We start from the raw sequence: 24,897 nt of genomic DNA on the forward strand, positions 1-24,897 counted from the left end.
GGGGAATCCCACCTTGGAATTCCTGAGGGACAGGAGTGAGCTGCCTTTCCACCGGAATATCACTCTGCTCTTCATTCTGCTGGCACACAAACCTGTGGAACCTACACAGCTCCCAAATTAGACCAAAGAGTTTATTTAGAGCACAGCAGGCAGAACCTGGCTCCTCCTGCAGCCAAAGCTCTTCACAGCTGAATTCTGCAAATTGTCCACTACAATCAACACCACGGAGCTGACAGAGCAACAGCTAAAAATCTACTTTGGATACAATTTACAATGGAAAATAGGACAGAGGAGGCAGGAGAGACCTGGGCCAGGCAGGCTCACAGGGCCCAGGCTGTTTGAGCTGAGCTGAGCTGAGCCAGGCTCGCACGGCCCAGGTTCAGTTTGATCTGAGCTGAGCTGTGCCAGGCAGGCTCACACAGCCCAGGCTGTTTGAGCTGAGCTGAGCAAGGCTCACACAGCCCAGGCTGTTTGAGCTGAGCTGAGCCAGGCTCACACGGCCGTGCCCCTCTCCAGGTTCTGTTTGATCTCGGCCGTGTATTTCCCGTAGAACCTCTCTGCCTTCTGGTTGAACTTGGCGTTCCTCTCGTTGATGTAGTCGATGTCGGCGTCGTCGTTGTAGGGCCGCCTGCGGCTGTACTTGTCCCTCTTCTCGATCCTGGGGGCAGCAGGGGCTGAGCCCGGGGCTGCAGCACCCCCAGCCCTGCCCTCCCTCCCCTCTCTGCCCGGTACTCACTGCTTCTCCAGGTCTGCCACCATCCTGTCCACGCCCTCCTTGGAGGGCACGTGGGTGCCGTGCAGGAGGCTGTCCGAGGTGGGGTACAGGGCGTCCCCGCTGTGGGCAGAGCAAGGGGCAGCACTTACACACCTGGGAATCCCAGGGAGCACCTTAAAGCCCAGCCAGTTCCAGCCCTGCACCTCCCACTACCCCAAATTGCTCCAAAACCCATCCAGCCTGGCCTTGGACGCTTCCAGGGATCCAGGGGCAGCCACGGCTGCTCTGGGAAATCTCTGCCAGGGCTTCCCCACCCTCACAGGGAACAATTTCTTCCCAATATCCAACCTAAATCTCCCCTCTTTCACTTGGAACCCCTCATCCCTTGTCCTGCCCCTCCGTGTCCTTGTGATTTCCCTGCTTCTGCCCGAGTTCCACTGCCACACCTCACCCAGCTGTGGGAACCCCAGAGTCAGATGACATTAAATGTCAGTACTAAACCCAACAGAGGGACCAGCAGGTGCCTCTGAGAGACACAGAACCCCCCCAGAAATGCTCAAACTGGACAAGTCTCAGTCCTTACAACCCTGCTCCAGAAGTGCCTGGTGACGCACTGAAACGTGACCTAAGCGCTTGGGCACTTCCTCCAGCTCAGCAGCAAATGAACTCATTAATTACCCCAGCAGCCCTCCCGAAGCAGGGGTAATTAACGAGGTTCATTCCCCAAGCAGGGGTAATTAACGAGGTTCATTCCCGGGGCGGGGAGCAGGACTCACTGCTGCTCCTTCAGCCGCTCGTACTGCTCCAGGTCGGGTTTGATCTGCCGGGTCAGGCGCCGGTACTGGCGCAGCTGCGCCGCCGCGTAGTCTGGGGAGAGACAGTGTCTGCTGGCCTGCCTGCAGGGCTTCCCTGCCCCTCTGCATGCTTCACCTCTTTTCTGGTTTTATTGCATGATTTTACCTATTTTACAGCATTATTTCATATTTTTATAGCATGATTTTACCTATTTTACAGCATTATTTCATATTTTTATACCATTATTTTACCTATTTTACAGCATTATTTCATATTTTTATACCATTATTTTACCTATTCTACAGCATTGTTTTACCTATTTTATAGCGTTCTTTTACAGCATTATTTTACCTATTTTACAGCATTATTTTGTAGCATTATTTTACCTATTTTACAACATTATTTTGTAGCATTATTTAACCTATTTTACAGCATTATTTTACCTATCCTACAGCATTATTTCACCTATTTTACAGCATTATTTTACAGCATTATTTTACCTATTTTATAGCACTATTTTACCTATTATCTCTCTTTCTGTTCATATTGTTATTAGATATGTTCTACCACTGTGTGCTCTTCATAGTGCACCAATAATATAAAATGTTTTTACTTTAAGACCGCTAAAATTAGTGTTCACAATATTCTCTGTAAAAGATAAACGTACTTATGAATATCATTCCTTGCCTTTCTAACAATAAAATGATTTTCATTCCCACCCCAGCAGCAGCAGCCCAGGTGGGTGAGCTGAGGGATTACCTGAGAAACCCAGGTCGGGGTTTTTCTTCTTCTTCTTCCTCTCCCACCTCTCGGCGTCCTCGGCGCTGATCTCCAGCAGCTTCACCCGCTCGTAGTCCTCGCCCCGGGCTGCGCACTCCTGTGGGAGCAGCAGGGAGAGCCGTGCCAGGGAACCAGCCTGGGTAATCCCAGCTCCAGGGAAACCAGCCCGGGTAATCCCAGCTCCAGGGAAACCAGCCCGGGTAATCCCAGCTCCAGGGAAACCAGCCTGGGTAATCCCAGCTCCAGGGAAACAACCAGCCTGAGCAGTGCCAGGGAACCAGCACAGATTTGGGGTGCCAATCAGGGCTCAGTTAATTACCCCACAGCTCAGCCTGAGCTCTGAGCAGTGTGTCCCTGCCCACCCTGGGGGGTTCTTTACCTTCTTCTTCTCCTGCACCTGCAGCTCCCACTCCAGGCGGGCTTTTTTGGCTTCCCAGTTTGGGGGCAGCTTCAGCCTCTTGTCCTCCTCCAGCACCTCCTGGCTGTTCAGCTTGCAGGCCTCGTGCTGCAGGAAAACGGGGCAGCAAAATGGGGCAGGGGAGAGCAAGCCCGGGGAGTGAACCACAACACCCGGGAGTGAACCCCAACACCCGTGGAATGAACCCCAGCATCTGTGGAACAAACCCCAACACCATGGAATGAACCCAAATCCACATGGAATGAACCCCAACACCCATGGAACAAACCCCAACACCCATGGAATGAACCCAAATCCACATGGAATGAACCCCAACACCCGTGGAACACCCCAAACTCGCATGGAACAGCCCCAAACCCCCATGGAACAGCCCCAAACCCCCATGGAACAACCCTAAACCACCACAGAACAGCCCCAAACGCCCAGGGGAACAAACCCACATCAAAGCCCCGAACCCCCGGGGACAAAGCCACCCCGAAACCCCGCAGAGCACTCCGGGCTGGCACGGAGCTCCGGAGGTCGCCCAGCGGCAGCCCGGCCGTGCTCGGTGCCGGCCCCGCTGCCGTCCCCCGTACCCGCTTCATGTGGAGCTCCCGGAACCGGCGCAGCCGCTCCTCCCGCCTCTGCTCCGCCGCCGCGGCCGGGCCGGGCTCTGCCGCCGCCTCCTCCTCCTCCTCCTCCTCCTCGTCGCTCTGCAACGAGCCGCACTCAGCCAGGAGCGCCGGCAGGAGCCGGGAGCCCCGAGCCGACCGATCCCGGCCCCGCCTCACCCCGACACCGGCCTCGGGCAGCCCCAGGCTGCTGAGGGCCGACACCGCCGCCGCCATCGCGCCGCGCCCGCGCTTCCGCCTTCCGGTATCCTGTACTTCCGGTGTCTGGTACTTCCGGTATCCGGTACTTCCGGCGCTCCCGGCGCGTCCTGCAGGGCGCCCCCTAGCGGGCGGGTGGTGCCGCCGCCGCTGTCCTCGGGAGCCCCAAAACGGAGACGATACAGAAAATTAAATAAAATAAAATAAAATAAAATAAAATAAAATAAAATAAAATAAAATAAAATAATAAAATAAATTATAAAATGAAATGAAATATAAAATAAAATGAAATGAAATGAAATAAAATAAAATATAAAATAAAATGAAATGAAATGAAATAAAATAAAATATAAAATAAAATAAAATAAAATAAAATAAAATAAAATAAAATAAAATAAAATAAAATATAAAACGAAATTAAATGAAATATAAAAAAATAAAATAAAATAAAATAAAATAAAATAAAATAATAAAATAAGGTTTTGTTGCAACTTGTGAGCAAAACAAGCCCAGGTTGAGAGAATTAATACAGCATAACTTTCTAACATTAAATATATAATATTCATGGTAATATTTGCAAAAAGTCAATCATAAAATCTGCATTTTTCACAGCAGGATTGCAGAGCAGCCCCGGCAGAGGGAAGTGCAGCCCTGACCATGGCTGAGCCCGGCCCTTCACCAAAAAAGGCACCAAAAAAGCATCAAAAATCATCAAAAAAGCACCAAAAAAGGCATAAAAAATCACCAAAAAAGGGATCTTGCCCCGCTGGCTGCCAAAATCCCCCTGGGAAAGCCTTGGCAGGCACGAGAAAGGAATTTGGGCCTGAAACTTGCCCAGGACCCCATCAAACTTGTAATAATGCCATCAATCCAGCAAAATGGGGGATCTGAACTGCTGGGGAAACTAATTAGGGACAGGTCTTATTAAAAATTAATTGGGGACAGATCTGTGCGTGGTCATTAACCGTGGGGAAATGTGGAGAGGGTTTGGTTTTTAGGGGGAAGAGAAGCTGGGGCTGTGTCAGGCCAGCTCCTCTCCATCACAGGCTCCTCGCCGCGTCCTCCTGGGTTGCAATTACAATCTTTCAGCTCAGACACAAAATCATTGCTCCGGAGAGCCAAAATTACCTGGCTAATGGGATTACCAGAAATTAACCCGGTTACGTGGGGACTCCATCGAAAATGAGAAAGTGCTGATGGCCAAAATCAATTCCTGCCCGGCCAAATGACTGCAGGCCTGGCTTAGGGTTTCAGTTTAATGCTCAGCCCTCCTACAGTGAGCAGGGTGGGATTGAATTAGGTCCCGACGTGGGCTTCAAGTGATGGCAGCGGTTTGTCTTTAGTGCCAGCAGAGAGCAGGGGGAAAAATGGGAAATCCTCCCTGCTTTTCCCTGGAATCACAGGAGGGTCCTGCTGGGGGTGCCTGGGATGGGAAAAATGGGAAAAATGGGAAATCCTCCCTGCTTTTCCTGTGGAATCACAGGAGGGTCCTGCTGGGGGTCCCTGGGATGGGCAAAATGGGAAAAATGGGAAATCCTCCCTGCTTTTCCCTGGAATCACAGGGAGGGTCCTGCTGGGGGTCCCTGGGGTGGGAAAAATGGGAAATCCTTCCTGCTTTTCCTCTGGAATCACAGGGAGGGTCCTGCTGGGGGTCCCTGGTGCCCTCATGAGGAGCTGCCTTGGCCAAGCCCTCCCTGCCCGTGTTCCAGCCCAGGATCAGAGCTGGAATTGGGGCAGGGGGCTGGGGGAATGGGGTGGGATGGTTTGGGATCCCCAGTGGGGAATGGTGTAGGATGTTTTGGGATCCCCAGTGGGGAATGGTGTAGGATGTTTTGGGATCCCCAGTGGGGAGTGGTGTAGGATGTTTTGGGATCCCCAGTGGGGAATGGTGTAGGATGTTTTGGGATCCCCAGCGGGGAATGGTGTAGGATGTTTTGGGATCCCCAGTGGGGAGTGGTGTAGGATGGTTTGGGATCCCCAGTGGGGAATGGTGTAGGATGTTTTGGGATCCCCAGTGGGGAATGGTGTAGGATGTTTTGGGATCCCCAGCGGGGAGTGGTGTAGGATGTTTTGGGATCCCCAGCGGGCTGGGGGAATGGGGTCTTTGGGATCCCCAGCGGGCTGGGCCAGCAGCACGGGACACTTTGGGATCCCCAGCCCCACGGGTGATAAATCCCCGGTCCCCAGGCAGGGCCGCTCCTTTCGGAGCCTCTGGGAGCCGGGGCGCTCCCGGCAGCTCCGGTCTCCTCTTTTCCCCTAAAAGCCGGAACCCGGCGGGGTTTCCTGGCTGGCAGCGGCTCGGTCGTTGCCGTGCCTGGGAAATGAAGCCGGTTTTGTGTTTTTACCGCACGAAGCCGGGGCTGGGCCGCCTCCCGGTGCCTGTGTCCCCCGTGGGGAGCTGCCGGCCCGGCTGTGCCTCACCCCGCCGGGATGGGGGGGACTCGGAGCGCCCCAAAGCTGCGGGGATGGAGAGCCGGGCGTGGCCCTTCCCCGAGGATGCGACAAGCGACAATTCATTAACTGTCCCCGAGCGGAGCGGGGCTGGACCTGGCGTCCTGCTGGCGCTGCCGGAGGGAGCTGGCACAGGGGAAGGGACAATCGCGGTGGTCCTGGAAGCAGCCCCAGCGCCCCGGCAGAGCCGGGAGGGTGCCCTGGGTGCTCAGGGTTTGCTCCTGTCCCTGCTGTGGGCACAGCCGGCGGGAGCATCCCCAGGATGGAGCCATCCCTGGAGGGCAGCAGGGAGGATAACGTCACGTTTCCCCCGGATCAATGAAGATTTGGGTTCGGGAGTTATTAGCCCGGTGTCATAAACTATCTGAAAACCACAAAAGTAAAATAATAAATCTCCTCTGTTTGCCTCCTGCGCGGGGTTTTTAAGTACCCGAGTCCCTCCAGGCAGCGGTTCGATATCGCAGCGCACACAAATCACCGAGACAGAGCCGGATTTTGGGGAATATCGGCCAGGCTTTGCTGTTTCCCAGCGCTCGGCCCTGGGCAGGGCTGGGGGGCTCTGGGGGATGTGTCCCTGTCCCACAGCGGGGCACTTTGGGGTGTTCCTGCCATGGGAAACGCAATTCAGGCACAATTAAATGATTGAAACTAAACTGGTGCTGGGAATCGCACCCCCAAACTGGGGTTCAGCAGCTGTGGGGGGCAGGGGACAGCTCCTCCCAGTGCTCCCAGTGCTCCCAGTGCTCCTGGGGTGTCGGTGCCAGCAGCGGGGCTGTCCCCGGAGGTGTCGCGGTGTCCCCTGGCCTCTGCCAGCCACAGGTTTGTTTTTAAAGCTTTTTCTGGTGCCATTTCCCGGTGGTTTTGTCTCCGGGCCGTGGCCGCTGCGTTCTCCCTCCCTTCGTTATTTCCAGCCTGCCTCGGGCTCTGCGTGGTTTGCCCCGATCCCAGCGGGGTCCCCCTCGAAACCCACCAGCACCGAGCTCTCAAAGGGAAAAATAACCCCGACCAAATAAATCCTAACAAAACAAACCCTGACAAAATAAACCCCGACCAAATAAATCCTAACAAAACAAACCCCGACAAAACAAACCCCGACAAAATAAACCCCGACCAAATAAAATCCTAACAAAACAAACCCCGACAAAAAAAACCCCGACAAAACAAACCCCGACCAAATAAAATCCTAACAAAACAAACCCCGACCAAACAACCCCGAGCAGGGCGATGTGGGGCGGGTTCCCCGTTCCCTCTGCCGGGAACACTTCCAGCAGCGCAGGGAAAGGCGCCGGAGGAGCACGCGGTGGATCGGGGGTCAGCGAGCCCCGCCGCCCTCCGGGGCTCAGCTAATTAGCGCCGGGCGTTAATGAGAGCAGCTCGCGGGGCACAACCGCGGCGGTGCCGTGCCTTTTCCAGGGATGCGGTGCCGTATCCGTTGGATCACCGGCGGTCCCCGGGAAGGCTGCGGGGACCGGGCCGACCCCTCGGGACGCGCCGAGCCCGCCCCACACGCGGCCCGGGAGCGGCGCTTCCCGTCCGGAGCCCTGGGCTGGGGAACCCCCGCGCTGTTCAAAGGCACGGAGCATCTTCCCTGCCCCGCTCCCCCAGCTGGGCTCCGCGGGCCGGGCGAGCACGAGGAGCCTCCCCGAGCGCGCATCCCGCTCGCCGTGCGGGGCGGGATGCTCGGCCCGGCTTCGTGCCTCGCACACCGTTTCCCGGCGCGGGGAGGGCTCTTCGTGCCTCTGCAGCGGGGTGGAAGCAGGTGCAGCTTCCTGGGTTTCTGCTGAGGCCCGATTTTGGCTCCTAAAGTGTTAAGTGAGTGCTAAGCCCCATAAAATTACCCTTTCAGCTACTATTTCTGCACAAAAGGCTCTCCGCGACGAGATATGCCAAAGCGTCTGATGAAGTAATATGTCTATTCTCATTTGTGACATTTATTATTAACAGGGAAAAGAAAAAAAAAACCCAAAACCAACAAATCCCAGTCAGAAAGAACTCTTAATTGAAGCACCATTGTGCCGTGGTAACTGCTATTAAATTAATCTGCTGCATTCCTTTCCACCCACACACTTTAAAACTTCCTGGTTATAATTAGAACCATCTAAAACCAATTTGACACTCCTCGGATGATGCAGTTCAGCTGCTTAATATGGTGAGACTTTGGTGAAAGGAGCGGAGAAGGGCTGCGAGCAAGCTGGGGCTGCTGCTCCTGCCCGGGGATCTCAGTTCCAGGGGGAATTGGAGTTTAGCTCTGCTCTGAGCTCGCTCCATCCCGCTTGTCCCATGGGAGATGCTCCAGCCCAGAGCCCCCGGGGTGCCGGGCAGGGGATTTTGGGAGGTTCGTGTTTTGTTTTGGGAGCCCCTCGAGCTCTCCCCTCCTTTGTGCCAGCTGGGGAAGGCATCAAAAGCAATAATTCCCCGATGGAAAAGCGTTTGGGTGTTTTGGAGTGGGGAAAAGGCACCCGAGTGCAGGGCCGAGAGGGGATTTTTTGGCAATGGGGGATTTAGAGGTGTGGGGATGGCGCCCACCCCTTCACCAACGCTGTGCCTGCCTCGGGCTTAGCCAGTCTTGGAGGATGCTCCTCCAGGGCTGGCTCTGGGGAAAATGTTCTGGGACCTGAGGTGAGAAACCACCGGGCCTGGCCGAGAACTGGCGCGGGTGTCACTTCTGCAAAACGTGTTCCTGCTCGCCGCCTTTATCTGTCATCCTCGGAACCACCTGGGTGCCTTTTGATGCTATCAGGGACCGCGCCGAGCTCGCAGCACATCCCCGGCCGCCTCAAGGCACCGCCGGTTCCTCCGCAGCCCTGGAAGATCCCGTTAGTCACGGTATCTCCGCTGTCACCTTCTGCTTCCTTCTGCATTTGGCTTTCGCTCCGCGGCCATGTGTTAACCAGGGCTCCGCAGCTTCCTCACCCTCCGCTGGGGCCGTTTCCTCCCGCCGGGGACCTCGGGCTGTCCCGGGGCTGGGCTGGCTCCAGGGGACGCGGGGCTTTGGGTTCCAGCCCCGCTTTGTCCCTCCGGGCAGGGCTGAGCTGCGATCCTGGAGCGCCCCGGGTCCCTCGGCCGCGCTCGCCGCTCGGCCCTCGCCGTGTGAAACGGGAAATGCAGAAATGCCCGAGGGCTCCGGGATGTGTTCGCTCAGCCCCGGCCGGGGCTGCGGCAGCTCCCGGTGCTGCTCGGGGCTGTCACCGGCTCCCGCCACCCCTCGGGCCGCTGGAGCCGTTCCGAGCGGGCCGTTTGCCCCTGTCGGTGCCAGTCCCTGTCGGTGCCAGCCCCTGCCCTCTCCCTGCCCTCTTCTTGCCCTCTTCTTGCCCTCTTCTTGCCCTCTCCCTGCCCTCCCTCGTTTTCCGTCTCTCCCGATGCCACCGACCCCCTGGAACTCCCCCCGTGCCCGAGGTGGGGCCGTGCCAGCAGTGCCAAGAGAAGGAAATGGTGAGGAAATTGTGGATTTTCCCCCCAAACCAGGCCCCTGCTGCGGGACAGGACCCCCGGCTGGGGCTGGGCTGGCGTCACTGCCTGGGCACATTTTCCTTGTTTTGGTTGTTTTTTTTAAAAAATACACAAAGTCCAATTTTTTTTTACATTTTGAGGTTTTTTTGCTCTTCTTTCGCCCTGGAGCACGATCAACCCCCCAGAGCCCAGAGGTTATTTATGCTTTTGTCTAATCTCCGTGCTTGGCTTTGGGATGGGCCGTTCTTTTTTTTTTTTTTTTTTTTTTTTTTTTTTTTCTTTATTTTATTTTTTTCTGCCCCCGCCCTCCTCTTGCTACTTCATAACTTTTTCCCAACTTTGGAAGCTCAACTTCGGAGCGGCCGAAGGCAAAAAACAAAACAAGGATATTTCTGCTACCCTGTTAACTTTACAAAAATGCTGCGTGCCTGGAGCGCGGCGGGGGGGTAACGAGAACCAGGGGCTGCGAGCTCCGGCCAGAGCGGGTAAAATTAGCCCGGGGGGCGGAGAGGGGGAAACGGCTCCATCCTGGAGCCTCCGCACCCAGATGGGCTCGGCTGCAGCGAGCAGGCTTTGGGATTCACCCCTCGGGCTGCTCAGCCCTGCCCGCCCGGGGATTTGTCCTTCTCCTCCTCCCCGACATTGGAGCTCCCCCCAAAAGCGGGTGGCACAAAGGGGGGAGCCGCCTCTCCGCGTCCCCATCCCGCCGGGACAGCGCGTCCCCCTCGGGCCGCTGGTTCCAGAGCGATGCCAGAATTATTCCGGGGTGATTCCAGCTGTTTCCAGGCCGGGCTTTGTCACCGGGGCCGGGATTTGTCCCCACGGGCACCACCAGCCCCGCGGCCCCGGCAGAGCAGGGGTTTGTCACCTGCAGAACGCGCTGGTGGCACCTGGATTTGGGGCTGCAGGGAGAAAAATGGGATTCAAGATGGTATTTGGGGCTGCAGGGAGAAAAATGGGATTCAAGATGGTATTTGGGGCTGCAGGGATAAAAATGGGATTCACGATGGTATTTGGGGCTGCAGGGAGAAAAATGGGATTCACGATGGTATTTGGGGCTGCAGGGATAAGAATGGGATTCAAGATGATATTTGGGGCTGCAGGGAGAAGAATGGGATTCAAGATGGTATTTGGGGCTGCAGGGATAAGAATGGGATTCAAGATGGTATTTGGGGCTGCAGGGAGAAAAATGGGATTCAAGATGATCCAAGCTGTGGGTTTTTAGGGTCTCTGATGGCCGTGGGGGGGTCCTGGTGTCGGGATTTGGAGCTTTCTGGGTGTTTTTGGGTGTTTCTGAGAAATACCACGGGCTGCGCTGTTATCTACCCGCAGAAATATCCTTTAAATATGCCCTTTAAAATGTCCTTTAAATGAAGGTAGAGATCGGGCCGTGAGCAAATGGGATTTGGGAATTGCTGCTGGATCGGGGGTCCGGGTTGAGAGTTCTGCTGGAACTGGTTTGGGCACCACAGACCGTAATTGAAGGGGACAATTAGCGCGACAATTCGCGTTAATTAACACCAGGACGGAGCGCGGAGGGGATGGGGATGAGGATGGGGATGAAGATGGGAGGAATCCGGCTCTGGAGGTGCCGGACCTGGCCGTGGAGCGCGGAGGGTTTGCCGGTCCTGCCGCTGGGGGGACAAAAAAAAAAAAAAAAAAAAAATTAAAAAAAAAGAAAAAATAAAAAAATAAAAGGAAAAAAGATAAAAGAGCAGGGAGCGGTGCTGGAAGCACGGAGGAGCCGCGGAAGGGCTGGCCCCGCTCCCGAGCTGCTGCCAAACACCAGCTGGGGAAGCTGCTGCTGCTCCTCGGAGCTGCCGTGACGCCGAAAAATCTCAAATATTCCCCCCAAGTCCCGGTGTGACGGAGCCCTGGGAAAAGCAAAGCGGCACAAAGGGGGAATTCGGGGTGCTGGGGAGCTGGGCAGGATCAGAGGATGCTCTGCATCCCTGGCCCAGCAGTTTTTGGGGTCTCTGCCCCTCAGGAATTCTCTTGGACTGCCTGGAGCTTTCTGGGCTGCCAAAATTAAAAGTGAGAAACTCCGCTCTAAGCGCTGCTTTGAGAGCAGATTTAAATTGATTTGCTTGGCTTTTAGAGCAGGAGCTCAGGGGAAGGAGCGAGCCCTGCGGAGATGTGGGGTGTCCCCCTGCGGAGATGTGGGGTGTCCCCCTGCGGAGATTCGGGGTGTCCCCCTGCAGAGATCTGGGGTGTCCCCCTGCAGAAATTTGGGATGTCCCCCTGCGGAGATTCGGGGTGTCCCCCTGCAGAGATCTGGGGTGTCCCCCTGCAGAAATTTGGGATGTCCCCCTGCGGAGATTCGGGGTGTCACCCTGCAGAGATCTGGGGTGTCCCTCTGCAGAGATTCGGGGTGTCACCCTGCGGAGATTCGGGGTGTCCCCCTGCAGAGATCTGGGGTGTCACCCTGCAGAGATTCGGGGTGTCACCCTGCAGAGATTCGGGGTGTCCCCCTGCAGAGATCTGGGGTGTCCCTCTGCAGAGATTCGGGGTGTCCCCCTGCAGAAATTTGGGATGTCCCCCTGCGGAGATGTGGGGTGTCCCCCTGCGGAGATTCGGGGTGTCCCCCTGCGGAGATTCGGGGTGTTCCCCTGCAGCTCCGGGGTGCTCTGAGCCTCTGGCTGTGCCGTGGCATCACCAGGGAAGCGTTTTTTTTTGGGATTGACCTCTGTGGGGTCAGGGAGCAGCCCCGGGGGGCTGGAGCAGCTTTGCCCCCAAACCTGGCTGCTCCCAGAGGTTGTCACCCAGCGGGTGACACCGCAGCACTTAGCGGCCTCCCGGCAGCCCCAGATGGATTCGTGCTCCTGCCTTTTCTTGAGTCGGATTCTCTCCATTTGCTCTATTGATTTGAATTTTAAAGCGAGGGGGATAATGCTGGTTTTAATGCTGGTTTTATTGTGGCGGGTGAGGAGCTGGTGGGGCCGTGGGCGCTGCGGAATAAATGGAATTATTGCCGTGTTTTGGTGAGCCTGAAGCTGCTGTGCTGAGGGGTGAAGGTGATTTGGGGGTTTCCTCGTGGCACTTTGGGGTGGATGAGCCTGGCCCTGGTGGGCCCGTGTCCACAAACCCAACCCAACCAAGCCCTGCACACCTTGGGTGGCTCCCGCATTAATTATAAATGGGGAGAAAATTACCTTAATCAAGTCTAAGCAGAATTGATTAATATTTTAGTAAAAACCTCACGCTGGAGTTTAACAGACTGGTTAAATCTCAGCTGGAAAAACCACTGTGGTTCCCCACCAGCTTTTTTTTCTTTCTCCTTAAACCCAGCCTGGTTTCCACGGCCCCTCTCTGCCTGTGGGGCCTGCACTGGGGTTGCTGGGGAGCTCTTTGCCCTTTAGCTGAGCGAATTATCAGCGGTTTAAAAAGGCCCCTTCTCCCCCTCCCGGCTCCCTTTTATAGGTACAATAATCAGATAAAATATTTCTGGAAGACTATTTACAAAATCCCCCCATCCCCATCAATCTTACGGTTAAGAAGGAGCGGAGGAAGAAATCTTAACCTCAAGAAGCTGCTAATGCAACCGAGCTCTTTAATGGCGGGGTGGAGATCTTCTTTTTTTTCCTGCTGCCATTACTATGGAATACATAATAACATCAATAATTAAATATAAATTGGATTTAATATTTTATGCTGGCGACATGTAATTTACACTCTACCCGAGAAATCAAAAGGTCACGTCTGAAGCGCAAGGCAAGGAGGGAAAGAGGGAGAGGGGCTCGGCCCTGAGCTGAGTCTGGTGTTGGGAGGCTCAACAAATCTCTCCAGGGAGGGGAGGGAGAGCTTTGTTTGGGGTGAAAAACGAGGGGTTTGGGCTGGGTTGCAGGTGTGGGGGCTGCTCCTGCTCTGTCTGCCTGGTTCTGGGCTCAGCGGCGCTCCGACGCTGGTTTTAGGGGCTGGTTGTGGGATCCCCATCCCTGTTTTAGGGGCTGGTTGTGGGATCCCCATCCCTGTTTTAGGGGCTGGGGGGAGTGTGGGATCCCCATCCCTGTTTTAGGGGATGGTTGTAGGATCCCCATCCCTGTTTTAGGGGATGGTTGTAGGATCCCCATCCCTGTTTTAGGGGCTGGGGGGAGTGTGGGATCCCCATCCCTGTTTTAGGGGATGGTTGTAGGATCCCCATCCCTGTTTTAGGGGCTGGTTGTGGGATCCCCATCCCTGTTTTTGGGGATGGGGGGGGTGTGGGATCCCCATCCCTGTTTTAGGGGATGGTTGTGGGATCCCCATCCCTGTTTTTGGGGATGGTTGTGGGATCCCCATCCCTGTTTTTGGGGATGGTTGTGGGATCCCCATCCCTGTTTTAGGGGCTGGGGGGAGTGTGGGATCCCCATCCCTGTTTTAGGGGCTGGTTGTAGGATCCCCATCCCTGTTTTAGGGGCTGGTTGTAGGATCCCCATCCCTGTTTTAGGGGATGGTTGTGGGATCCCCACCCCTGTTTTAGGGGCTGGGGGGGTGTGGGATCCCCATCCCTGTTTTAGGGGATGGTTGTAGGATCCCCATCCCTGTTTTAGGGGATGGTTGTAGGATCCCCATCCCTGTTTTTGGGGCCGGGGGGGTGTGGGATCCCCACCCCTGCTGTCCTGGAGGAGAGGCCAGCAGAACTCTCCTGCATCGATCTGTGGGGGACCAGGGCAGCTCTGGGTGTCCTGCCAGCACAGCAGCTCCATTAACGCCGAGGTAATTCAGGAACTGCCCGGGTTATTTCTGGAATGGGCCCATTTTCAATCTTTTATTGCTCTCCCTGTTGGGTCATCGAAGATTTGGCCGATTTTCACGTCCATACCCAGGATTTTGTGCCCAGCAGCCCCAGCTCTCTTTGCCGTGAGCTTTAAATCCTCAGTTAATAAAAACCAGGAGAAACCCAACTTCTCTTGGGCAGATGTGGGGCTCTCCCAGCTCTCCTGGCCCGGGTTTGTGTCCCCTCCCTGGGAGCAAACCTGGAGCCACCCCTGGCGTGGGGAGAGAGGATTTGTCCCCCCGATGAGTTCTTAGGGCTGTGGGCAGAGAGGTTTGGGGCTGCCCAGCACAGGATTCTCTGCAAGTGAGGCTTCTGCTTTTTGGAAGGTTGTGCAACACCTCTGGGCAAAGCCATTCCTGATTCTTCTTCTCCTTCTCCCCCGGAGCGGGTTCAGCTGGGGAAGTTGGGGGGAACCAGCCCTGGGGGCGGTTGGGTTTGGGGTCCCACCTGGCACGAACGTGGAGGGGGAGGCAGGTGGAGGGGCTGGGGCTGCTGGGGATGTGAAATTCAAGTGGAATTTGGAGAGGGAATCAATCCTCTTTGTGTGCTGTGGGGAGGCAGCCTGGAGCTGCTGTTGGCTCTCTCCTGGGGCCGGGTGGGGTTTGGCTGCCTGGGAAAAGGGGAGATGTCCTTTAGGGAGACTGGGCAGGCTGGAAAAACCCCTGGGCGCACCCTTGGGTGGTCCTTGAGGGGGGACAAAGGGACAGCAGCACCCACCCCCCTCGCTGGGGAGCCTGGCAGGCAGAGCTGGACGTGCCTGGGTCTCATTTTGGGTCTGTTTTGCCCAGATTCAGCCACTGCCATTGCATCCAGGAGGGTTTGCTGCCTGTGACCGAGGTGGAAAATCCTCCCTGAGCCTGGGGTTAATTGAACATTCCTTTGTTTGCTTTGGCCTCCGTGGCCAAGCAAAGTAAAAACCCCAAAACAGCCGAGTTTCCACCCGCTGCAGGGGCCATGAACCTCCTCAGATCCCTCAGGAGCGGGCAGAAAATGCCAGATCTCATTTGGCAAAGCCACAGCTGGGGCCAAATCTCCTCTGTTTGGCTTTTCTCAGAGCCAAAGCCCCTCTGGCCCTCAGGGGAGCCCAGCCCTGGTGGAAGAATTTGGGAAAGGCTGGATGGGATGGGGCTTGGAGCAGTCTGGGGTGGTGGGACGTGTCCCTGCTGGGGACTGGATGAACTTGAAAGGTCCTTCCAGGCCAAAAAAATCCCATAATTCTATGAAAATAAGGTGTGATCCTGCCCCACACCCAGATCCCTGCTGGGATTAATCCTAATTTGGCTTTTAGCATCACCTGGGGGGTGCCAAGCGCTGCCTTTCAGGGCACAGCTCCTTTGGGGGCCCTCAGCATTTTGGGGTCTGAGCTGAGCTGCCCCCAAATCACCCAAGGCTGAGCTTTATAGGGTCATTACCCTTTTTATAACGCTTTGGAAACCACTTGGAAAAAGAGCCACTTTTTTTGTTTGTTTTTTTTTGTTGGGATTGAAACGATTTTGATCAAAAATGGCTTTTTCCACCTCCTGCCCCTTCCCTTGATCAGCACCTGCCCCGGGAGGAGGAAGGATCTAATGAATTGCAAGAGGATGGGACTGGCTCTGCCCTCTCAGGCTCCTTCCATGGATTTATTTGGGTTTTTCCAAGTCAAGCATGGAAAATCTTCATAAACCCTGCACCCTTGCAGCTTCTGGTGCCCCTGAAAGTGGAAACACCTGGTTTTCAAAGGGCACTCCTGACTCTGACTCGCTCTTAATGGCATCGTTTGGTTTTATGGATGGGAAAATGTGACTGGGGGGGCTGGCTTGCTTGGCAGAGGAAAAACTGGGATTTTCTGGGGTTTTGATGCTTGGAGGTTTTTGGTGGAAGCAAAAGTTTTGGGTGGGAGGGGAAGGGTTTCTGTGGAGGGTCAGGGCCCTCCTCTGCATGTCCCTGACCCCTGTAGAGGCTTTTTGGGGACAAAACAGTGATAATCTGTCCAGGAACGAGCCAGGAGTCACCTCAGACTTTTTTCATTTTCTGCTTTTACCTCACCAAAACCCGGAGGAGCCCCACACCATCCCTGCCCCATGCTGCCTCCTCCACGCCGAGCAGAGCAGCGCCGTGGATATTCCCGATTATTTTCCATCTTTATCCATCCCCAGGTGCAGCAGGAATGGTCCCTCTAGGCCCTTCGGATGCTTTTAAGGCCCTGGAGAGGCGCAGGCTGCGCTCGGCGAGGCGCTGCCCTGGGGAGAGTGATGCATGGCCAGCCTGGCAACCCCGGGGCTGAGCGGGCAGGAATCCTCCTCTCACCCAGGGGTGCTGCCCAGAGCAGCTCTGGGGCACTGGGGAGGGCGAGCTGAGCTCCTGGGATTTTGGGTTTAGGGTTAAAGATGCCCCTGTTGCTGATTTATGGGATCCCAGAAGGGTTTGGGTGAGAAGGGACCTTAAAACCCTCCCAGTGCCACCCCTGCCGTGGGCAGGACACCTCCCGCTGTCCCAGCCTGGCCTTGGGCACTGCCAGGGACCCAGGGGCAGCGCCAGCTGCCAGAGGGACAGAGAGAGAAAAATTCCTTCCCAATGCCCATCCTCACCACACCCCTCCTCCTGCCCGTGGGAATTCACTCTCCCTGTTTTTCACAAACCCTCCAAGGTCTGGAAGGCGGCAGGGGAATCTCCTCTGAGCTTTTTCCATCTCCTCTGAGCTTTTTCCATCTCCTCTGAGCTTTTTCCATCTCCTCTGAGCTTTTTTTTCCTCCCCAGTGCCGAGGCTGCCTCCAGCCTTTCACTCAGAGCAGCTCCAGGGAGAGACAAAGGTGTGAACCCTCCCAAAATCTGCTGCGGGAGGGGCTCGACGCCTTTATTTCCATGCCAGAGGCTTTCTGCTGGTGTCCAGCTCCTCTGAAGAGCTCCTGGCCGGGATCATTCCCCGACAGGGAACTTGAGCAGCTTCTTTTGTTTCACCTTTTGCAGCACAAAGCAATTGCAGCCAACGGCTGCCGGGCTCTGCCTCCCAAACCCGACCCGCCTTGTCACGTCCCATTAACTTCCAGTTCAGCACTGATCCCTGCCCCGAAATGTATAATGAAAGACGTTCAAAATATATCAAAATGGCATCGGTATTGATTTATTAATGCTAGGGAATGCTGCCCTAATTGAATTTAGGTCCAGGAAGTCAGTTAATGCAGCTGACAGTGATACAGGAATTCAATCTCCCCAGCGCACTGAGTTAGGACTGTTTTCTTCTCTCTTTGTTGTCAGTTGGATAAATAACAAATCAATTTAAATTTCAACGAGGTTGCTAAAAACAAGGCAGGCTCTGCCGGGGCCAACGGCTCACCCGGGGCTGGGGCTGCTGGCGAAGGTCAGGAGCTCCTCGGGGAGCACCCCTGGGTGCTCTGGGGCTCCCTGGCGCTGGGGACCGGGTTTGTCTCGGGGGACAGAGGAGGGGCTGTGTCAGTAAATCCTGCTTCGGTCGTTTTCCCCCTGATCCTGACACGAAGGACTCGGAATCTTCTTCTCCCGACCCCACCTGCAGCTCCTGGGGACAGCAGGTCCCTTCCCCGGGCTCTGGGGGTGTCTCCCTGCCTGACCTGCCCAGAAATTCCAACACTCCCTCGTTTTTTTGGTGGGGATGAAATCAGAAATCTCAGCAAAACATCCTGAGCCGCCCTTGGGTGCTGCCCCTCTCAGCATCCCTGTGGCTGCACCTTCACTTTTGGGTGCTGAACTCAGCTCTTGGTTCAAGCTTAGGCAACGAAAGTTTGCTCCTAATCGGGTTTAGGATTAAACAACCAGCCCTGCAATGGCAGAGCCCAGTCCTTCAGGGTCGTCCCTTTTAATTTCTCAGCGCTTTTATTTTAAAGCTTAAACTCAACCCCCCCCAGCCCCGACCTTAATCCTGTGTTTGCTCTCCAGCCCTGCTGGGGTTGGTATGGTCAAGGAGGCAGAGGAGCCTGAGTTAATTAAATCAACAGCTAACAGTGGAGGTTACCCACAAAAGTGAACCTTGGTGCCCCTAAAACCACTGACCAGAGAATGGCTGGAAAAAAACAAAACCACAGTTGGAGTGAAATGGAAAAAGAAATCTTCAGCTCTATATCACTTCAGCCAGCCACAGGTATCAGAATATTAATTGCTCTTTGACTTGATTTTGTTGTGGGATTAAGGGCACATTGTGGCTTATGAAGATATTCTAGGAGCCACAAGGATGGATGCAAAATCCATCTCTGCAGCCTTTCTGTGCCTGCTGGGATCCAGGATGCTGCTGCAGGAGCTCCGGGCTCCAGCGGGAGCCCAGCCCCTTCTCCCCCGCTCCGTGTGCTCCCCTGCCGCAGCTCCAGCCTCCGGGGAATGCCGGCTGTGCCCAGCCCTCCTTGGGGTGAGGTGGCACCTGCGGCTGGTGGCACCTGCGGGGCCGGGCTGGCGTCACCCCGAGCCAGGAGCCAAGGGGAACCGGGGACCAGTGGAGCGGCCACCGGGGCTGGGGCGCTGCCAGGACCGTGTCCCTGCCCCGGAGCTTTCCCTGTCCCCGACGGGCTCGGGGTTTGGGCAGCACAGCCCCGGGCAGTGCCAGGCGGGCACTGACTGCGCTGGGGCTCCCGGGTCGATGTCACCCTTCGGGCCAGCCCTGGTGGCTTCTCCTGGCCCTTCCTGGGCTGTCCCTCGCTTTCAGGCACTCATCTCGTGTGCCACGGACCCCGGGGAGCCGGGAGCGGAGGACGCGGTGCTCCTGAGCCCGGCCCACCCCTCATTAAGGAGCTCATTAACGAGCCCCCGTTCGTTTATCTGGATCTCGGGATCTCCGAAGACGCTCCTGGACCCGCGCAGGGCAGCAGAGCCGGGCCCTGTAATGGCTCGTTAATGTATTTTAAACCAGGGAGACAAGTCGGTGTTGGCAGGGAGGAGGCTCAAAAATGCTTTTACAGCAGACTGACCAGGAGCGCCTTTGTGATTGCCTCCAAATTCCCAGTGAATAAATGAATCATAGACAAATAGATGAATAATGGATATTTCAGTGGGCTGGGGACGGCCAGGCAGGGGTACCCAGTCCCTGTGCCAGGATTTCGGTGTGAAGGACGCGCTGGGAACCGGGCTGGAAGGATGGGCTGTGCCACCGCGGGTGACAAACCCGGGCTGCTGCTCCAGGGGGCTCCGGGCGCGCTGTGCCCACCTCGGGAGGTGGCAGAGACACGGTCCCCGTGCCAGGACAGCGGGCAGGCTGCCGGAGCTGCGGCGGGGCTGCTCTGCTGCTGCAGGGGGAACGGGGGCTGGGGGTGGCCGGGCCACGGCGGGGCCGGTGGCCGCGGGCTGGGCGAGCCCCGCTGGCCGCAGCTCCGGCCGGGTCGGGGTGGGATGTCCAGCACGGCCACTGTCCGGAGGCTCCGGCCGGGTCCGGGGTGGGATGTCCGGCCTGGCCGCAGCTCCGGCCGGGTCCGGGGTGTCCTGTCCGGCCTGGCCGCTGTCCGGAGGCTCCGGCCGGGTCGGGGTGGGATGTCCAGCACGGCCACAGGCTCCGGCCGGGTCGGGGTGGGATGTCCGGCCTGGCCACTGTCCGGAGGCTCCGGCCGTGTCCGGGCTGTGCTGTCCAGCACGGCCACAGGCTCCGGCCGTGTCTGGGGTGTCCTGTCCGGCCTGGCCGCAGCTCCGGCCGGGTCCGGGTGTCCTGTCCGGCCTGGCCACTGTCCGGAGGCTCCGGCCGGGTCCGGGGTGTGATGTCCAGCACGGCCACTGTCCGGAGGCTCCGGCCGTGTCCGGGGTGTCCTGTCCGGCCTGGCCACTGTCCGGAGGCTCCGGCCGGGTCCGGGGTGGGATGTCCAGCACGGCCACAGGCTGGAGCCTCCAGCCAGGTCTGGGGTGTCTTGTCCAGCCTGTCCAGCATGGCCACAGGCTCTGGCCAGGTCCGTGGAGCGCTGTCCGGAGGCTCCGGCCGTGTCCGGGGTGTGATGTCCAGCCTGGCCACAGGCCCTGGCCGTGTCCGGGGTGTGCTGTCCGGCCCAGCCGCTGTCCGGAGGCTCCGGCCGTGTCCGGGGTGTGATGTCCAGCCTGGCCGCAGGCTCCGGCCGTGTCCGGGGTGTGCTGTCCGGCCCAGCCGCTGTCCGCAGGCTCCGGAGCGCCGTGCACTAGAGGGAGACAAAGCCCCACGCTCGGCCGGGGGTGCCGGGGGCGCGGGGAAGGTGCCCGGAGTGGGAACGGGAGCCCCGGGGGGTGGGAACGGGAATCCCATGGGATGGGATTGGGGACCCCAGGGAATGGGAATGGGTGCCCAGTGGGATGGGATGAAAACCCCCGGGGCTGGGTCTCTGCCCAGATCCTCCCCCAGGTGTCCTGCAGTGAGGGCACAGAGCTCCGGGAGCTTCTTCCTTTGATCCATGGAGGTTTCCCAGCTGGAAAAGGCTCATGGAGGGTCGGGGGGTGTCTGCATGGGGGGGCTGGAGCTGCAGCCCCTGGAACTGGGATCACAGCCCTGCTCCCAGCTCTCCATCGGGCTCTTTGGGGTTCAGGGCTGCCAGTTCCTGCTGGCAGTGCCCAATTCCCACTGAGCCTGTCCCGTGCCTGGGTGCTCTTCTTTGGGAGGTTGGTTTGGTTGTTCTCCTGCCTTTTACTCTGTTTCTGCTCTGGAGAAAACCCATTTTCTCTCCCCGAGGCATCACTGCCACCCTGCCCACTGAGCCACGCAGGAAGGCCTGAAAGGAAAAAAAAAAAAAGAAATTAGCCTGAAAAATAAAAATTTAAAAAATGAAATAAATGAAGTAAGCAGAGGCTGCTCTTCCTAGCACAGCTGAGGCTTTCCCCTCCTTTTTCCTCTCTGCTGGGGCCACAGAAGCTGAAGCACTGTTGAGGTCTCAGGTGATGCTCTTTTAGGGGTGGCAATGAAACCTCTCACCCAGAGCAGCCCTGGGGCAGCAGCTCAGCCTGGCACGAGTCAAACCTGGCCAAATAATAATTAAAGCATCCATTGCACCCTCTGTGCCACAGCATCAAGGTGGGGACGACCCTGGGCAATATTTTGGGGAGGGTTTGGGGTGCTTGGGGTCAGAGTTCAGTCCAGGTGTCTGACACTGTCAGCCCAGAATATCCTCTGTGGTCGGGCTGAGGGCTGAGGGATGCAAACGAGCTCCTGCTTTATTTGTTTCTTTGTTTAGCACCACCGGTTGTCTTTTTTTTGGCTCCTAACCCGGCCTCCTCCGAGCAGCCTCAGTTGTTTAGGCGGCTCCTCTGTGCCAGGGCTTGAACCGAGAGTTTTCCTGGGACCCTTTGCAGGCACTGAGATCAGCCAGTGAAGCCAGAGCCCCTGGGTGCTGCCCGGCTGCGGTGGCTCCTCGGGGACCTGGTGGCAGCTGAGTTTTTAGGACGCTCAGAGAAGCCACAGGAAAGCCCCCAGGTCCCTGCAGGAGGTTCCAGCACCTCTGGGGGGTGGTGGAATAGGAGAACCTTTAGGACACCTCATCAAGGTGCCCTGCTGAGCACCCTGTGCCCTTCTAAGGCTGTTCTGCAGCACCTGTGACATCCTCAGGTGGCATCCTCAGGTGGCATCCTCAGGTGGCATCCTCAGGTGGCATCCAGGGGCCTTTCCCATCGCTGGCGTGCTGCTGGCAACCTCGGGGAGGGGTTTCAGCCCAGCTGGGTGAGCCTTGGCTCTGCCAGCTTTGGGGCAGATCCCAGCCCTGGTGGGAAACCCGAGGGTGGTGAGAGCAAATGGAATTCTGCCCGTCCTTTCCCATGGATGGAATTCTGCCCGTCCTTTCCCAGGGATGGAATTCTGCCCGTCCTTTCCCGGGGATGGAATCCTGCTGTCCTTTCCCAGGGATGGAATTCTGCCCATCCTTTCCCAGGGATGGAATTCTGCCCGTCCTTTCCCGGGGATGGAATTCTGCCCATCCTTTTCTAAATGGAATTCTGCCGTCCTTTCCCGGGGATGGAATCCTGCCCATCCTTTCCTAAATGGAATTCTGCCCATCCTTTCCTAAATGGAATTCTGCCCATCCTTTCCCAGGGATGGAATTCTGCCCATCCTTTCCTAAATGGAATTCTGCCCGTCCTTTCCCGGGGATGGAATTCTGCCCATCCTTTCCTAAATGGAATTCTGCCCGTCCTTTCCTAAATGGAATTCTGCCCGTCCTTTCCCGGGGATGGAATCCTGCCCGTCCTTTCCCGGGGATGGAATTCTGCCCGTCCTTTCCCAGGGATGGAATTCTGCCCATCCTTTCCTAAATGGAATCCTGCCCGTCCTTTCCCGGGGATGGAATTCTGCCCATCCTTTTCTAAATGGAATTCTGCCCGTCCTTTCCTAAATGGAATTCTGCCCGTCCTTTCCCGGGGATGGAATTCTGCCCATCCTTTTCTAAATGGAATTCTGCCGTCCTTTCCCGGGGATGGAATCCTGCCCGTCCTTTCCCGGGGATGGAATCCTGCCCGTCCTTTCCCAGGGATGGAATCCTGCCCATCCTTTCCTAAATGGAATCCTGCCCGTCCTTTCCTAAATGGAATTCTGCCCGTCCTTTCCCGGGGATGGAAATCTGCCGTCCTTTCCCAGGGATGGAATCCTGCCCGTCTTTTCCCGGGGATGGAATCCTGCCCATCCTTTCCTAAATGGAATTCTGCCCATCCTTTCCCGGGGATGGAATCCTGCCCATCCTGCACAAAGGAGGAAGGTGCAGCTGCGGGATCGCAGTTGGCTGCACTGAATCATCCAGCGGCCGTCCCGGAGCTGCCGGCGCTAATGCTGCTTGTGCTAATGTAGGAAATCATTAAAGATCAATGAAGGAATCATTAGCAGCGCGACGCCCTCGCCCAACCGCGCGGGCTGCAGATCCCCCACTTAATCCGGCCATAAAAACGGCACCATGAGCTCATTTTAATGGGTGTCAGCAAGATGGATTGGCCGGGGGCAGAGGTTACAGCAGCAATTTGGGAGCAGGACCGCTAATGCACTTGTAACTCTGCTACACTTTAATGCAAGTTAAACAGAAAATGCCCTGAAACCGCAGCCAGGCCTCCCCTGCAGACGCTTTAAAAGACTCTCGATGTAATGCAGGATTTAGGAAGAGAAACAGCTCAGAGCAGCAGAGGGATGGAGCTTGGTTAAAGCAAAACCAGCCCCGAGGCAGCTCCTGGTGGGGCAGGGGTTTGGGCTTCCAAAATTATTCCATCCCTTCCCTCCCAGCTCGCTTTTCCTGGTTCACCTGTGCTTCGGAGGGACCTCTGGGGCTGTTAAATGTTTGCTTTTCTTCAAGAGCAGCCCCACTTTTCCCCTTTTTGGTGTGTTTTCCCAGTTTTTTTGGTGTGTTTTCCCACGTGCAGGTCGCGCTGAAAGGTGACCTGGGGCCATTGCCTGCCCGTGCCTCAGTTTCCCTGGCTGCGGAATGGGGTCACCGGGGCGGGTTGTGCTGCTGAGTGGTGCCACCAGGCGCTGAGGGATTCCCAGAGCAGGGCTGCGTCCTCCTCCAGGCTGCAGCGACCCCAAAGATGGGGAAAAGCTGACCAAACTGAAATCACGGCCCTGCGGGTTCTCCTTCCTGGGGTTTGAGCTGCTGCCACGGGGACAAAAGCTCCTGTTCATTGTTTTTTTTCCTTAGAGGTTTGTCCTTTGGGGGCAGCGGCAGATTTGGGAGGTTTAAGGCCGGTCTGGGGTAAGTTTGGGTTTGGTTTGGGTTCGTTTCCACACCGTGCTAAAGCTCCATCTCCAGCAGGGAAGAGCTCATTCCCTCCCCTGCCTTTAAACGTGTCACAAAGTCCCCCACAGACCCTCACAGATCCTCTTGCTGGAGCAGGCCAAAATATCAGAGCAGTGTACCAAACTGAGCATCGATTCACCCTGCTGGAATTCATGGGCTTGGTGGAATCATATCATGGGATGGCCTGAGTGGGAGAAGACCTTAAAGATCATCCCAATCCAGGGATGATGAGTAGGTAGGGACACTTTCCACTACCCCAAATCACTCCAAGCCTCATCCAGCCTGGCCTTGGGCACTTCCAGGGATCCAGGGGCAGCCACAGCTGCTCTGGGCACCCTGTGCCACGGCCACTGAGGAAGAAAAACTGGAAAAACTGGAGAACTGGTTTGATTTCCCAGCCAGCCCTGGGCACAAACCATTCCCAGGAGCTTCCCCTGCTCGGTGCCACCCGATGCTCTTTGCTGCGCTGGATTTTCAACCTCTGAACATTGAATTGCAAACGGCCCAAGAGCCCCCGGCTGATGAAGCACGGAGCCCACGGACGGCTTCATAAATCGCTGGCTACCTCGGGAGGTTTGCTGGCTGTTTAATAAGTAATTCCTAATGAAAAGTGTGGGGCTGGCGATCGAGGAACGCGGCTGGAAGCGTTTATGGCATTCCTGGGGAACGGCCCCTCCGGCGCTGCCGCAGCTCGGGCCGGGTCGGGGCAAAAAACCTCCGGGAGCCCCAGCCCCGGGCTGGGATCCATCCCCGGAGAGGCTCTGGGACAGATCTGTCCTGCTTTGGGCTCGGGAATCTTCCGTTTCGTGGCCGAGGTGGGATCCTGATCCCCCCTGCTCTCCAGGGATGGGATCAGCCCTGGGGTGCTGCAGGGACCCTGCTTGTGCTGCCTCCTGCTTTGGGAAACCACCAGAAGCTCTCGTTTTGCTGAGTTTTGTCTATTGGCTCATCTATTTATTGATTTCTTTTCTATTTCTCCATGTTTTCTCTCTGCTGATTTGAGGTTTGTTCCTCCCCTCTCTCCCTCTAGGCCAGTCCAACCCCTCCACCCGCATTTTGGGGCTCCGCCG

General features: G+C 56.6%; 1 protein-coding gene across 1 annotated transcript; it reads right to left on the reverse strand.

The window, feature by feature from the left end:
- Window positions 1-110: 110 nt before the first annotated feature.
- On the reverse strand, window positions 111-3,578 carry SYF2 (SYF2 pre-mRNA splicing factor). The gene is made up of 7 exons (XM_021534967.2): window positions 3,479-3,578; window positions 3,284-3,400; window positions 2,670-2,795; window positions 2,270-2,387; window positions 1,492-1,582; window positions 737-835; window positions 111-658 (listed from the first exon to the last, which is right to left on the reverse strand). Exons 1-7 carry the CDS (start codon window positions 3,533-3,535, stop codon window positions 493-495), a joined length of 774 nt encoding a protein of 257 aa, XP_021390642.2. The 5' UTR covers window positions 3,536-3,578; the 3' UTR covers window positions 111-492.
- Window positions 3,579-24,897: the final 21,319 nt, after the last annotated feature.

The sequence above is a fragment of the Lonchura striata genome, chromosome 26 (assembly GCF_046129695.1).
Source record: "Lonchura striata isolate bLonStr1 chromosome 26, bLonStr1.mat, whole genome shotgun sequence".
Lineage (NCBI taxonomy): Eukaryota > Metazoa > Chordata > Aves > Passeriformes > Estrildidae > Lonchura > Lonchura striata.

Coding starts and splice junctions, on each gene's coding strand:
- SYF2 (XM_021534967.2), bottom strand. CDS start 3,535: ATGGCGGCGGCGGTGTCGGCCCTCAGCAGCCTGGGGCTGCCCGAGGCC. Junction 2,388..2,669: donor AGGTGCAGGAGAAGAAGAAG/GTAAAGAACCCC, acceptor CTGCTCCCACAG/GAGTGCGCAGCCCGGGGCGA. Junction 1,583..2,269: donor CCCCGACCTGGGTTTCTCAG/GTAATCCCTCAG, acceptor GTCTCTCCCCAG/ACTACGCGGCGGCGCAGCTG.